This window comes from Periophthalmus magnuspinnatus, chromosome 23, assembly GCF_009829125.3.
Source record: "Periophthalmus magnuspinnatus isolate fPerMag1 chromosome 23, fPerMag1.2.pri, whole genome shotgun sequence".
Classification (NCBI taxonomy): domain Eukaryota; kingdom Metazoa; phylum Chordata; class Actinopteri; order Gobiiformes; family Gobiidae; genus Periophthalmus; species Periophthalmus magnuspinnatus.
This window is the reverse complement of record NC_047148.1, coordinates 1999951-2012687: the sequence shown is the minus strand read 5'-3', so window position 1 is coordinate 2012687 and position 12737 is coordinate 1999951. Positions and strand designations below refer to the sequence as shown.

The window sequence follows — 12737 nt, the reverse complement described above, 5'->3', positions numbered from 1 at the left end:
TTACATACAGCCGCATACAACTCCATTCCTATAGTCATAAAACCACATTCAGCCACATACATTCATTTTCAGCCACAAACACAACATACCGTTGTCTACATACACACACAGACACAAACAGACATACAACAAAACTCAAACAGGCAGGATGGAGACAGGAGCATCGAGAGGTGGATGTTAGTGGTGACAAGACTGATTTTCAATTAACCATTTCTTTAACTGTAATTTAAATGAGGTGTAAGTGGGGAGACTTCTAATTGTGGTGGGGGTGGTTTGGGGACATGAGCGCTTCACGCTGCCTTTGAAGCGCGCAACTTCGTGAAAACAGACTGCAACAATGAGTGCATGGGCTTCTTCCATTCCCTCATTGTTGCGGAAGCAATAGGCACTACGCCCTGTATGGGCTCAGGCCTAATAAATAAATAATTAACAACAATAATAATAATTTAAACAATATATCTGATAACATTAGAATGACATATTATATGTTTTTTGAAAGCTCTCGACTTTCCCCACGTCATCGTGGGCTGAATGATGAATGCCTGCGGCATGGGTGCTTGGATAGTGCTGGATGCCAGGAGTGTGTTTTGGGGACATGAGCTTCGCACTGCCTTTGTCAACTATGAGTCAATGGGCGAGTCTGTGGAAGGGGCGAAGGGGCGACGGGGCAAACAGACTTCGCCCATGCACTCATCGCTGCAGAAGTAATAGGCCCTATGCCCTGTAGGGGTTCGGGCCTAATAATATTTTTAGCAAAAACAATATATACGATAACATTACAATGACATATTATATGTTTTTGAAAGCTTTTGACCTCCCCCATGTCACTGTGGGGACAATGGTGATTGATGCTCATTGACTCAATGTTGATGCTTACATGTTAGCAGGAACAAATAGGCATATCCCATGCCTCCGGCATGGGTTGCTAGGATACTGGAGTCAGGGTAGGGGGCACAAAGTTGCACACGAAGACAGACTGCAACATGCCCTCATCGTTGTGGAAGCAATAGGCCCTACGCCCTGTAGGGGCTCTGGACTAATAATAATATTTTTAGCAAAAACAATATATCTGATAACATTACAATGACATATTATACATTTTTTGAAAGCTCTTGACTTTCCCCACGTCACCGTGGGAGTCAATGGCGAATGACGGGCGCATTGACCTCCCATTGACTTCCATTCATGTTAATAGTAATAAATATGGCCCATGCCTGCGGCATAGGTGTTGAATAGGGCTCGATGCCAGGAGTGTGATTGGGGACATGAGCGCTTCGTGAAGCCCATTCACTCATTGTTGTGGAAGCAATAGGTCCTACGCCCTGTCCTGTAGGACAATCTTGTTTTTTTTTTCTTTCTTCTCAATTTTTTATGCCTAAACAAGAGTTAGAATAATGGGACATTGTGACATTGTTCCTTATTATGAAGAGCATCTGCAAATTTTGCCCGAGCCACCTCAGCTGGTTCCTCTTGACATGTGGGAGCAGCGGCTCTACTCCGAGCTCCTCCTGTGTGACCGAGCTCCTCACCCGAGCCCTAAGGGTGTGCCCGGCCACCCTACGGAGGAAACCTATTTCGGCCACTTGTATTTGTGATTTTGTCCTTTCGGTCATTACCCAGAGCTCATGACCATAGGCGAGGGTAGGAATGTAGATTTTATCAAGAGTTTTGCCTTTCGTCTCAGCTCCTTCTTTACCACAACAAACCAAAACAGTGACCGCATCACTGCAGACGCTGGACGGATTCACTTGTCAATCTCACGCTACATCCTTCCCTCACTCGTGAACAAGACCCTGAGATACTTGAACTCCTCCACTTGAGGCAAAAGCTCTCTACCCACCTGAAGAGGGCAAGCCACCCTTTTCCGGTCGAGAACCATGGCCTCAGATTTGGAGGATTGATTCTCATCCCAGCTGCTTTACACTCAGCTGCAAACGGCCCCAGTGCCTGCTGCAGGTCCTAGCTTGATGAAGCCATCAGGGTATCATCATCTGCAAACAGCTGAAATGAGATCCTGTGGTCCCCGAACCGGACCCCCTCCGACTCCTGGTTGCAACTAGAAATTCTGTCCATAAATATAATGAACCGAACCAGTGACAAAGGGCAGCCCTGGCGGAGTCCAACATGCGCCAGGAACAGGTCTGACTTACTGTCTGCAATGTAAACACAGCTCCTACTCTGGTCATACAGGGACCGGACAGCCCTTAGCAAAGGGCCCCGGACCTCATACTCCCAGAGCACCCCCCAACGGACACCATGAGGGACAAGGTCGGATGCCTTCTCCAAATCCACAAAACATATGTGGACTGGTTGTGCAAACTCCCATGAACCCTCAAGGACCCGATGGAGTGTATAGAACTAGTCCACTGTTCCACAACCGAGACGAAAACCACACTGCTCCTCCTGAAACCGAGGTTCGACTATCGGTCGGATTCTCCTCTCCAGTACCGCGGAATAGACCTTACCGGGAAGGCTGAGGAGTGTCATTCACCTATAATTGGAACACAAACTCTGGTCCCCCTTCTTATACAGAGGGACCACCACCCCAGGGAAGTCACTGAGGTGCTTGGCAAGCTCCATGGCGGCAAGGCTTCAGAGGTGGATGAGATTCGTCCTGGGTACCTCAAGTCTCTGGATGTTGTGGGGCTGTCTTGGCTGACTTGTCTCTGCAACATCGCGTGGCAATTGGGGACAGTACTGCTGCAGACCGGGGTGGTGGTCCCTTTGTATAAGAAGGGGAGCCGGAGGGTGTGTTCCAACCAGAGGGGAATCACACTCCTCAGCCTTCCCAGTAAGGTCTATTTCAGGCCACTGGAAAAGGGAATCTGACCGATAGTCGAACCTCTGAATCAGCAGGAACAGTGCAGTTTCCGCTCCAGTTGCAGAACACTGGACCAGCTCTATACTCTCCATCGGGTCCTCGAAGGTTCATGGGAGTTTGTTCAACCAGTCCACATGAGTTTTGTGGATCTGGAGAAGGCAATCAATCAATCAATGTCCTCGTGGTACCCTTTGGGGGGTAATCCGGGAGTATGGGGTCCGGGGCTATGTGCTAAGGGCTGTCCCCAGCCTGTATGACCAGAGCAGGAGCTGTGTTCGCATTGTCAGCAATAAGTAAGGCCTGTTTCCAGTGCGTGTTTGACTCCGCCAGGGCTGCATCTTGTCTCCAGTTCTGTTCATTGTATTTATGAACAGAAGTTTTAGGCGCAGTCAGGGGCTGGAGGGGGTCTGGTTCGGGGACCACAGGATCTCATTGCTGCTGTTTGCAGATGACGTTGTCCTGATGGCTTCATAGAGCCAGGACCTACAGCAGGCACTGGGGCAGTTTGCAGCCAAATGTGAAGTGGCTGGGATGAGAATCAGCTCCTCCAAAACCGGTTCTCGCCCTCTTCACTCTTCATCTGTGTGGAGAGTCTCTGCCTCAAATGGAGCAGTTCAAGTATCTCGGGGTCTTGTTCATGAGAGAGGGGAGGATGGAGTGCGAGACTGGCAGTTGGATCGATGCAGTGTCTGCAGTGATGCGGTTGCTGTATCAGTCCGTTGTGGTAAAGAAGGAGTCAAAAGGCAAAGCTGTTGGAGGAGAGGTGAAAAGATTACAATGAGTGATTTGGTTGATTCACGGTTTGACTTCCAAGGGTAGGGTTTAGGGTGGGCCATAATATAATTTTTTGAGAATGCCGTTTTTCTGGGCCAGGAGGTGGCACTACTAGGCAATTTTTCAATATTTTTTCTTGGGGTCTTCACTCAAAGGCAGAGGTCACTGAACTCTAATTTTCAATACCACTTACATTATTGTTTGCTGCTTGATTTTTGCCATTTTCCTCAAAATTGTACAATTACAATAGGGCTATCGCACATTTGTTCCCCGGCCCTAATAATAATAATGTTTTTTGGTTTTTTTTCCATGTTTTATGCCTAAACTGTAAGAGTTACAATCATGGAACTTTGAGATATTGTTCCTCCTTATAAGAGCCTCTCTAAATTTTTTCATTTTTGTTGAAAAATCACCATGACCACGTCCAACATTTTAAAACGTTTTATTGCACATGGGTTTTGTGTCTTTTGGCAAAGTTTAATATGTTTTTGATTAAAACTATTGGAGGAGATCAAAAGATTATGAGTGATTTTGTCAACCCCGGGTTTGATCCAATATGGCTGACTTTCTGTAGGGTACCACAAGATTATTTTGTACATGTTCTGACGTGACCTATTGTCGATGCTAAGTTTAATTTGTCTACAATGATATTTTTCTGGACCGGGCTCCCTTTGGTGCAATGTAAATTGATTTTTGAGGTGGCGTTACTGAGCCATCTTTCAATATTTTTTTCTTGGCGTCTTCACTCAAAATTAGAGCTCATCGAACTTTAATTTTCAATACCACTTGCTTGTCTACACATTATTGTTTAAAGCTTGATTTTTGCAATTCTCCCCAAAATTGTACAAATACAATAGGGCTCTCGCATGAGTGTGAGACAGATGAGTCGCTGAGTCGCCCTCCTCGTGCATTTGTGGCCGAGCCCTAATAAAACAACATTTACAAAGCGGTGAGAAGATTTAATGTAGGCCTATATGGAAGACATTAGGGAACATAAGAAGTCTATAGTGAATTTATATTGAGCTTATGAGTGGGCTACAACCCAATACTGCTGCTTCATATTTGTAATTGCTTTATATGTATTATATGGTCCACTTTAATCACATTTAGGCCTATAAACTAAAATAAACAAATAAAAAACATTTACACACACACACACACACACACACAAAAAAGAAATCAGGTTCATTTTAAATGTACTATGGTTTTTACTTTATCAGCTATTGATGATTGATGATCTGTGTCAGTTGAAAATTCCATTATCGTGCAACTAATTTGACATATTTTGATACTACCAAAAACTATAAATAAACACCTGATTGAGTCCAGAGAAGGGTGGCAGCAGTTCTGAAGGAGGAGAGCTGGCCTAGTCCCATAGAAAGATGGAGTGGTAAAGGAGGAGAGAGAGAGTGCACAGTTAGAAGAAGAACAGCACCCAGTGGAAAATGTTACCAGAAATTCACATGCTTGTCAGTCACAAAAAAAAAAAAAAAAAAAAAAAAACACAAAAAAAAACAACAATACAAGTCCAACAAATTAAAAGACAAGTGAATGCACTTTGAAAACAAAATAACTCACCGGCATTCGGGATACTGGAGTTTTAGATGGAGTGGTTTGGCCAAAAGTGAAGGCAGAGTTTACTGTAAAACAAAGTTGAATAGTAAGACATTAGTTGAAAGCTGACCAAAATATGCAAATGAGCTACATTTTTTCAGCAGATATCTTAGATATCTCTCAATGGAGTCTTAGTATGTTAAAAAAAAAAAAAAAAAAAAAAAAAAAAAAAAAATATATATATATATATATATATATATATATATATATATATATATATATATATATATATATATATATATATATATATATATATATGGGGCAAAAAATATTTCGTCAGACAGTAATTTTCATCATAGTTGCATTTCAGCTATGAGAGACAAAAATGAGAAAAAAAAATCCTGAAAATCACATTGTTTGATTTTTAAAGCATTTATTTGCTAATGTTTTCATTAAGTCTCCACAAGGTTTTCACACACTGTTGCTGGTAGTTTGGCCCATTCCTCTATGCAGATCTCTAGAGCAGTCATGTTTTGGGGCTGTCTGTGGGCAATACAGACTTTCAACTCCCTCCAAAGATTTTCTATGGGGTTGAGATCTGGAGATTGTCTATGCCACTCCAGAACCTTGAAATGCTTCTTATGAAGCCACTCCTGCGTTGCCCCGTTTTTGAGATCATTGTCATGCTGAAAGACCCAGCCATGGTTTATCTTCAATACCCTTGCTGATGTAAGGAGGTTTTCACTCAAATTCTCACGATACATGGCCCCATTCATTCTCTCCTTTCCAGATTGTCCTGGTCCCAAACCATGAAGTTTCCATCCCCATGCTTCACAGTAGGTATGGTGTTCATTTTTTGTTTCGTCTGACCATATGACATTCTCCCAATCCTCTTCTGGATCATCCAAATGGTCTCTAGCAAACTTCAGACAGGCCTGGACATGTACTCACCATTCTTGTGATCTTTTTGACCCCACAGAGTGAGATCTTGCATGGAGCCCAAGATCGATGGAGATTATCAGTGGTCTTGTATGTCTTCCATTTTCTAATAATTGCTTCCACAGTTGATTTCTTCACACCAAGCTGCTTACCTATTGCAGGTTCAGTCTTCACAGCCTGGTGCAGGTCTACAATTTTGTTTCTGGTGTCCTTTGACAGCTCTTTGGTCTTGCCCATAGTGGAGTTTGGAGTCTGACTGTTTGAGGTGGTGGCCAGGTGTCTTTTATACTGATAACGAGTTCAAACATTCATTAATACAGGTAACGAGTGTAGGACAGAGGAGCCTCTTAAAGAAGAAGTTACAGATCTGGGTGACCAAATACTTATTTTACCAAGGAATTAACCAATTAATTCATTAAAAATCCTACAATGTGATTTTCTGGATTCTTTACCCCCATTCTGTCTCTCATAGTTGACGTGTACCTATGATGAAAATTAGAGTCCTCTCTCATCTTAAGTTGGAGAACTTGCACAATTGGTAGCTGACTAAATATCAATGTGGTTGTTCCGAAATACATGTTATTCCTGTACTAATTTAGCTAGTAATATTCTCAACATTATCAAATGTTAATGCTTCAGAAAATGAATTATTGCAAAGAAAGGAACATTTCTTGGTCCAAATTGTTCATCTTGATAAGACATTAAATAGACATATAAACCACCAAACCAGCATGTAGGTACCGGGTAGAGCTGGTGTACTGCTGATGGGTGTGCTGGGACCCCCCTGGCTCGGCATCGTCGCCCCCATCTGCCCCAAAGTCAGACTGGACAGAGACTGGGGGGGGTTGGTCACCTGCCCTGAGCTGTGTATAGTGATGGGTAGGGTGGACATTAAGCCTGGTCCAAGAGGAGTGGAGGTCCCTGGTGTAGATGGACTGAAAACAGAATCGGACCCAACCAAATCACCCTGTGGAGAAACCACCCCTCCTCCAAGATCCATGAAAAGAGATCGCAGCTTCTTTTCAAGAGCTTGTATGTCATCTGGTTTGCTTTGTGCATCATTTGGGATATCATTTCTAGTTTCACACTCCCCGCAGTGTGCATGGGTTTGTCCTGGAAGTGCCACTGTTTGCGGTTGGGAGTGAACCAGGGTGGGTTGGACTAAAGGGGCAACACTGGAGGTTACTGGCACTATAGAAGAGGTGGGTATTGGGGAAGCTGTAGTAACCAGAAGTGGGGTGAGTGTACCAGGTTTTAGGGCTACTGTTGACAATGATGCAGGAACAGTTTCAGAGGTAGTGTCTAAACCTAGGTCATTAGGTACTGTAGAAGGTGTAGGGGAAGTTTGAACAATAGGAGGAGATGTTACCTTGACAGGTGGTAAGGTAGTAACAGGAATTGATACTACTGATGCACTGTTAGATGCAGTTTGCACACACATTTGAGAGGGCATCTGGGGTAAATTTTGGACTTCTGACTGAGTTAGTGGTGGGGGAATTGGTTGGCTTAGTAAAGTGATAGCTGAAGAAGAGGTGCAAGGCGGGCTTAGGCAAATTCCAGGTACAGAAGGTAGAGGAATATTTGGGATAAGTATTTCTAGCTCCTGTTTAACAGGGGAAATCAAGCCAGTAGCAGGGCTAGGACAGGAGTCATTGCTTGTGGGTATTGGGGCAGGTGTGGTTGAGGTAGTGGTGGAAGTTAGGGGTTGGAAAGGGGGTACAGGAGAGTGGATGGAAGCAGGAGTGGTGCTAGGTCCAGTGTCCAAAAGAGTGGCCTGTCTGAGTTCACTGATGGCCTGTTGTAGACTGAAAGCACCGGCTGACTGGGACAGGCCCAAAGCTGGAGCAGAGGCCTGAGAGTGGGCCACTGATGCTGAAGGAACTGTGGAAAAAAACAACATTACATACTTATTATTAAAGAAATGTTTGCATATGAATCAATGTATCAGCAACAGCTTCAACATAAATATATCAATTTCTAAATTTAATCTGTTATCCTAAGGCAGGTAAATACAAAAAACAGACACAATGGCCCTCATTTACTACAATTCCACACGGCAAAAGCTGCAGGTCTGGAGGAGGTGTACCGCATACACCCATTTCAAACAAATGCCAAACTGCACAGGAAAACAGTGTGAACAATGTTAATATGTTTAGTTTTTTTAGAATCAGCTGAGGCAAAAATGCCATTTAGTTTTTTGAAGTTTGGCAATCATGAGCTGTTTGTTAGTTAACTATTGTTGCGGCTACACTTTTTAAACTAAACTCATCTCAAGTTATCACCATGAGGTCATTCCTTTAATGGAGAGCAGAAGCATTAATTTTGGGTAACAGCAGCAGTCAACAGTGGTAAAGATACGGATGCACTCACGACAGCATGCTGTCTCCTCAGTTAAACTCAGCATTTAGCATTTCATTCAAATGAGGTTGGTTTTCTGCCGCCGCATTTATTGACTGCTCGTGTGTATGGCAGAATGGGGACTCTGTGCTCAATTTGATAAATACCACACACCCTCTGCTGTATGGTAAATTATACACCAAAATATACACCCTTTTCACTGCAGCGTTAGTAAATGAGGGCTATTGTTTATTTTTGATTGATTTAACTTAAACATGCACTATGTAACTTTTTCTAGTGGGGGTTCACCTGCTTGCCTCTGTGGTGAGATAATTGCTTTGGTTGGAATGTTCCACAATATGGCATTAGGCTTATCTATCTCCATGGGAAAAAGCACAAGACAAAACCAGACAAGTTACAGACCATATCAGTGGAGAAATGAGGTATTAATTAAGCCCCTTTAAAACAAGTTGAATAAAAGCAAAACATACATGCCATATTGTGAAACATTCAAAGCAAAGCACTAAAATCTCCATGGTGTTACATGCACTATGTAACATCAGAAAAGTTACATAGTGCACAGGGCCGGGTCATAGGGGCAGCAGTCTAAGCAGGGACTCCCTCATTTCCCTCAGTATTTTTATATAATCGTAAGTTATTACTATTATTTTTTTGAGGATGCTAAATAATCAAACCAAGTAGGATTTTAGAACCTAACTTAAGCAATTTGAGTACAAAATCTATATATAACCATTTCCAATTAAATTTTATCTCACAACAAAATATGTTTGATGTAAAGCAAGTCACATAGTATAGGTAAGATAGTCAAATATTGTATAAAAGTAAACTATTTCTGTTAAAATGAAAAGGCCCCGTATACGATTTTTCCCCATGTATTTGAGCAAAATATGTCTTGCCCCAGTATGGATAAATTGTATAAGCAGCTCTTGAGGTCAAAATATGTCCGCTGCGTGCTGTCTGTATCTATTTAGAAAGTGTTTTATTGTCTGATTATCAGGAAGTGCACTGTTTAGCATGCAAGTAGTTGTTGGCTTTACTGTCACGGAAAATTTCCTCTGGTCTCATAGAGTTGTAAAACGCACTTTTAAACTCATCACTGATTAGGATTGATTAGGATGCTTGCAATGCACAGGGTAAGTGAGGAATAACTTTGGGCCATTGCAAATCGTTTAAAATAAACTAGCTCATTTTTTTCTTTTTTAATGTCACAACCATAAAAGCACAATACATTTTCTCATAATAAACATGTGACATCTCTAACAGTTCTCCACCATGTTATTGCAGTTACTGTAGTCTTACATATTTCAGCATGTGTGGTAGGTGCTGGAGAGGAAGGAGTGGACAGGGGCTCCTTCAATCTAGCCTCAGGGACAGGACTGACGATGAACTTCCTCCCTGCTGAGTGGACCACTTGAGTACTGGCACTTGGGCTGTCTGAGGAAAAACAAGTACAGATATTATACTTTAAGAATAAATTACTACTAGAACAAGCTGCGTTCACTATATTGATTAGACACTGGACAAGATTAATGATGGACAGTTACCTTGTAATGGTTCAGATACTGCTGGAACCTGTTGCTCCATCAATCCTTTTTTGTCGGCGTTCTGGATCACATCTCTGATCTGCTCTATAAATGAATCTCTCTCAGTCTCTAGGATAAACTCACTTTCCACCTGCAACACATCAACAAAAAAGTTTATGCCAGTCAAAAAGGAGGAGACCAAATGGGATCAAAGTAAAGAAATTATGAAGGAACAGCATTATTAAGTTTGAAATTACCAAATTGAGCACTAAAAACTCATGTACTTCTACACTTAAAGTACTATGGTTATTATGCTATATAATGTTATACTACTATGTCATAAATAGTATTATAATATCAATCCAAGATGAACATTATCAATTGTATTTATTCATGTCCACATTCGGTATTGTACATAAACACTGGAATTTGCACACGGTGGGACAAATTAAGGTTCTCTTATCTTATCTATTTGCACGAGTACATTTGAAAAGCGAATGTGGCAGTGCAATTCAAATGTGATTCAGTTATTTTTTTATCGATAGTTTTACTTAGGTTAGATAAATGAAAGCCCACATGTACCATGATCTGTGCAATCTCCTCTGGATTGTCGCCGTCCAGGTCAAATCTGAACGTGACCATCTTCCTGTTGTGAGTCTCCAGCTGACACTCTGCTACTCTGTCCCCACGGTTAGATATCTAAACAGACAAAACACACATAATAATAATAATAATAATAATAATAATAATAATAATAATAATAATAATAATAATAATAATAAAAACTGCAAGCAGTGATAAAGGCCCTCGCCACTCCTTGCGACCGCAGGGTACATGCCACCACGGAGTTCCTGCCTCTCATTCCTGCTTACATCGCCCCTCCCCCTAAAATCAGTAAAACTACTCCAAAACTACTCAGAGAGTAGCCTATAATCCCACATGGGTCTAGTTCATTTTGACCAATTTGCAAGTTTCTTGAATGAACATCCATAGTGTAAAAAATTCAAATGTGAGAGTTAAAATTTCGAAAAAAAAAAAAGGGTTCTGCCCACAATGGCCGACTTCCTGTAGGGTTTAAGGTGGGATCATAATATATTGTTTTACTTGCCTTGACATGTTCTATGTTTGAATCAAATTTCATTTGTCCACAATGAAAAATGTCTCTCAGTGCTGGAATGTATTTTGATTTTTGACGTGGTACTATTGAGTCATTTTGAAACATTAATCTTTTTGCACATGGAAATACAAGTTTTTTTTGCCAACCTTGAAATTTAGGCCATAGTTGAATTAGTGTAGAGCATCTATTTAGTCTACAACAAAGTCCAGTACACGGAACCCCATGTATTTCAAAGACACATTTATTATGTTACCACGATAACATGGTTGCTCATTGGCTTTTTTGTTCAGTTTGTCAAGCCAGATGTCCATGCCGAATTTAAAATGATTTTGACAAAGTAATTTTTTTGGTCCTATTCAAAAGTTCAAGGGGGCGCTGTAGAGCAACAGAATGTCTGAACTATGAAAATTTATATCATAAAATTAAGAAGAACAAAATGTATATTAATGCCAGGAAATAGGATAGGGTCATTTAAAACTTCAAAAAACGTCTCTTTTCATTGCAGGCTGGCCACACCCACATTTTATGACTTAAAAAAATTCAGGAGAGTAGCCTATAATCCCACAAGGATCTAGTTCAGTTTGACCAATTTGCAAGTTTCTTGAATGAAAATCCGAGGCACACAAAATTCAAATGTGAGAGGAAAAATTTTGAAAAAATTAGGTTCCGCCCACAATGGCTGACTTCCTGTAGGGTTTAGGGGGGGGGGGGGGGGGGTCATAATATAATTTTTTAATGGTTGTATCAAATTTCATTTGTCTACGATGAAAAAGGTCTCTCATTACCGTAATTTATTTTGATTTTTGAGGTGCCGCTATTGAGTCATTTTGATACGTTACATTTTCACCAACCTTGAATTTTGGGTCCAATAAAATTGACTTTTCGTTAACGTTCAGGGGGTCAAAAGTGGCTTCAATCCGACAAGAATAATAATAATAATAATAATTAAAACTGCAAGCAGTGATAAAGGCCCTCGCCACCCCTTGCGACCGAGGGCTAAATGCCCCCATGAAGATCCTGTGTTTCATTCTCGCTTATATCACCCCTCCCCCAAAATCAGTGTCTCAGTAATGCTACTCCATTCATTCCAAAGAGACCATTTATGACATTGTCACGCCTGCACAGTTAGAAATAGAGGTATGTCTTCATTGGCTTTTTTGTTCAGTATGATGAAAGGAATATGTGTACCAAATTTCAATGGTATATGACAAAGTAATTATTTTTCATCCTAGTTAACCAAAACCCATGTATTTCAATGAGAAGACGTTAGCCATGGCAACATCTTTGAAAATAGAGTTATGTTGTCATTGGCTTTTTTGTTTGGTATGTTTTGTCATGTCCTGACATGTTCTATTTTTTGATGTGAGCTTCAGATTTTTATGTTGACTTTTTTCTGTCGGGCTCCCATTGCCCCATGAAAATCAAAGTTTGAGGTGGCGCTACCGCGTCGTCTTTCGTAATTTTTTCTCGGGGTCTTTTGTGACAATTAAAGCTTGAGTTCAAATTTTTAACACCACTCACTACCATGTCGGGGCGTGTTTACTACTTGATTTTTTGGCATTAATGAGTCCCTTGCCAGGACGTTGTCCCAGGCTCGGGCCTAATAATAATAATAATAATAATAATAATAATAATAATAATGTTTTTTTTT

At 41.2% G+C, this 12737-nt stretch overlaps 1 protein-coding gene across 3 annotated transcripts in view; it reads right to left on the bottom strand.

The window, feature by feature from the left end:
- The window catches only part of wnk1b (WNK lysine deficient protein kinase 1b), a 172235-nt gene that overhangs the window by 34781 nt on the left and 124717 nt on the right, over positions 1-12737 (bottom strand). For all 3 annotated transcript variants that reach the window (XM_055231800.1, XM_055231801.1, XM_055231802.1), the window contains exons 17-22: positions 10552-10668; positions 9991-10120; positions 9746-9880; positions 6830-7969; positions 5174-5235; positions 4911-4961 (exon numbers count right to left, since the gene is read on the bottom strand). In XM_055231800.1, coding sequence (XP_055087775.1) covers positions 4911-4961; positions 5174-5235; positions 6830-7969; positions 9746-9880; positions 9991-10120; positions 10552-10668 — 1635 coding nt within the window. The remainder of the gene's footprint in view (positions 1-4910; positions 4962-5173; positions 5236-6829; positions 7970-9745; positions 9881-9990; positions 10121-10551; positions 10669-12737) is intronic.